At 37.0% G+C, this 2,068-nt stretch overlaps 1 protein-coding gene across 1 annotated transcript; it reads left to right on the top strand.

Annotated features, from left to right (window-relative positions):
* Positions 1 to 220: 220 nt before the first annotated feature.
* Positions 221 to 2,068, top strand: LOC133672273 (polygalacturonase-like). Its single transcript, XM_062092647.1, has 4 exons — positions 221 to 797; positions 891 to 1,180; positions 1,382 to 1,610; positions 1,702 to 2,068. The coding sequence occupies exons 1-4, from the start codon at positions 357 to 359 to the stop codon at positions 1,924 to 1,926; spliced, it is 1,185 nt and encodes a 394-aa protein (XP_061948631.1). The 5' UTR covers positions 221 to 356; the 3' UTR covers positions 1,927 to 2,068.

The raw sequence follows: 2,068 nt of genomic DNA, 5'->3' as shown, positions 1-2,068 counted from the left end.
TGCAATACTTTAGTTATAAAAAAAAACGCCTTTCTCCCCTGATTTTTTTCTAACTCTGCTTAATGACTAATCACATGGAAAAAGCAGATGATAAATATGGAAGCCATCCAAGTTTTAAGCAAGGGCAATCTGGTAATGAAAGTTGTCAAAAAGCATAAATATCTCCCCTTAACCTTAACGTTTGGTGCATGCAGCTCTTGCTTTTGATTCATTCAAAATCCAATTCCAAGAACTTCTATAAATAAATATCTCTAAATCTAATTCCTTCGAACCCCACCTCCTCCCTCTCCTTCAACTCTCCAGTTATCTTTTTCTATTGATCTGTCTTTTTCACCACAAGCTGTTATACCAAAGAAATGAACAGTTCTACAAGTTATTTTGTTCTTGCAATTGCGTTTTTTTTCCTTACCTCATCAGCTTCTTTAACAGCAAGTGGAGGAAAACACAACGTGTTGGATTATGGAGCCAAACCTGATGGAAGAACGGACTCAAGTAAGGCGTTTCTTGCTACATGGGAACAAGCATGCCGCTCTACAAAACCTACCACCATATATGTGCCACCAAGTAAATTCTTGCTCCCCAAAGTAGCTTTTCGTGGCCCTTGCAAGAATAATGCTACTTCGATACGCATCGATGGCACACTTGTTGCTCCATCTGATTATCGTATCCTTGGTGAACAATGGATTTTCTTTGAAAATGTTAATGGGGTTTCGATTTTTGGAGGGATTCTTGATGGTCGAGGCATTGGCTTGTGGACTTGTAAGAATAGTAGCAAGAATTGTCCCACTGGAGCTACGGTATGTTCAATAATCACCAAAATATTTTCCTAAATTTAGCCTAAAGTATAGTATAAAGAAGAAAATAATTGGACTTTTTTGTGTATTTTGTAGTCACTTGGATTTACCAAATCGAAAAATATAGTGATAATGGGATTGACATCCCTGAACAGTCAGATGTTTCATATAGTCATCAATGGCTGCCAAAAAGTAAGAATGCAAGGACTTAGAATTTCTGCCTCTTACAGAAGCCCAAACACAGACGGTATTCATGTGCAATTATCAGATGGTGTCACTATATTGAACACAAAAATAAAAACAGGTGATGATTGTGTATCAATCGGTGCCGGTACAACTGATTTACGGATTGAAAATGTTGTGTGTGGACCTGGACATGGAATAAGGTAATAAAACCTCTCAAAAATGTTATATCCTTGTTTATACCTGTCGATACACTAACAAAATGTAATCTAAGAACGAGAAAAGAGGGACACTAACGTCTGTTGAGCTACAAACTCATTGGCGTGTAACTCGTTTCTTTGAATACTATGCTTGATTATGTTGTTTGAAGTGAATAAAGTAGGGATTTTTGTGATAAAGTGCAGCATTGGGAGTCTAGGCAAGGATCTTGAAGAGCCTGGTGTGCAAAATGTGACGGTTAAAAACGTTACACTAACAGACAGCCAAAATGGTTTAAGGATAAAGTCTTGGGGGAGACCTAGTAATGGTTTTGCCAAGGACATTCTTTTCCAACATGTTGTGATGACCAATGTCCAAAACCCAATTGTCATCGATCAGAATTACTGCCCTGACAATAAAGACTGCCCTGGTCAGGTACGTAATACTAATCCTAAATATATCCCTCTTAATTTACAAATCCTCAATGAATGAATACGTGAGTTTTGATCATTTGGAAGAACTGCAGGCTTCTGGCATTAAAATTAGCAATGTGACGTACAAGGACATCCATGGAACATCGGCAACGCAAGTTGCTGTGAAATTTGATTGTAGCAGGAAGCATCCATGCACTGGGATTCGCTTGGAAGATGTAAAACTCACTTATAGAAATCGACTAGCTTATGCATCGTGTAGAAATGTTGATGGAACTGCTTCTGGCCGTACTTCAGTCCAGCCTCAAAGTTGTTTGTAGTACAAAATTTGTTATAATTAGAAGAAATTAAATATGGAATCTTTTATTGGTTATAGTTGATGACATTGTAATGTATACAAATGAGAAAATAAGGAATCATTCTATTACTATTTTGAAATAAAAAAGATGAAGATAATGAATA

The sequence above is a fragment of the Populus nigra genome, chromosome 14 (assembly GCF_951802175.1).
Source record: "Populus nigra chromosome 14, ddPopNigr1.1, whole genome shotgun sequence".
Lineage (NCBI taxonomy): Eukaryota > Viridiplantae > Streptophyta > Magnoliopsida > Malpighiales > Salicaceae > Populus > Populus nigra.
This window is presented reverse-complemented; position numbering and strand designations above follow the sequence as displayed.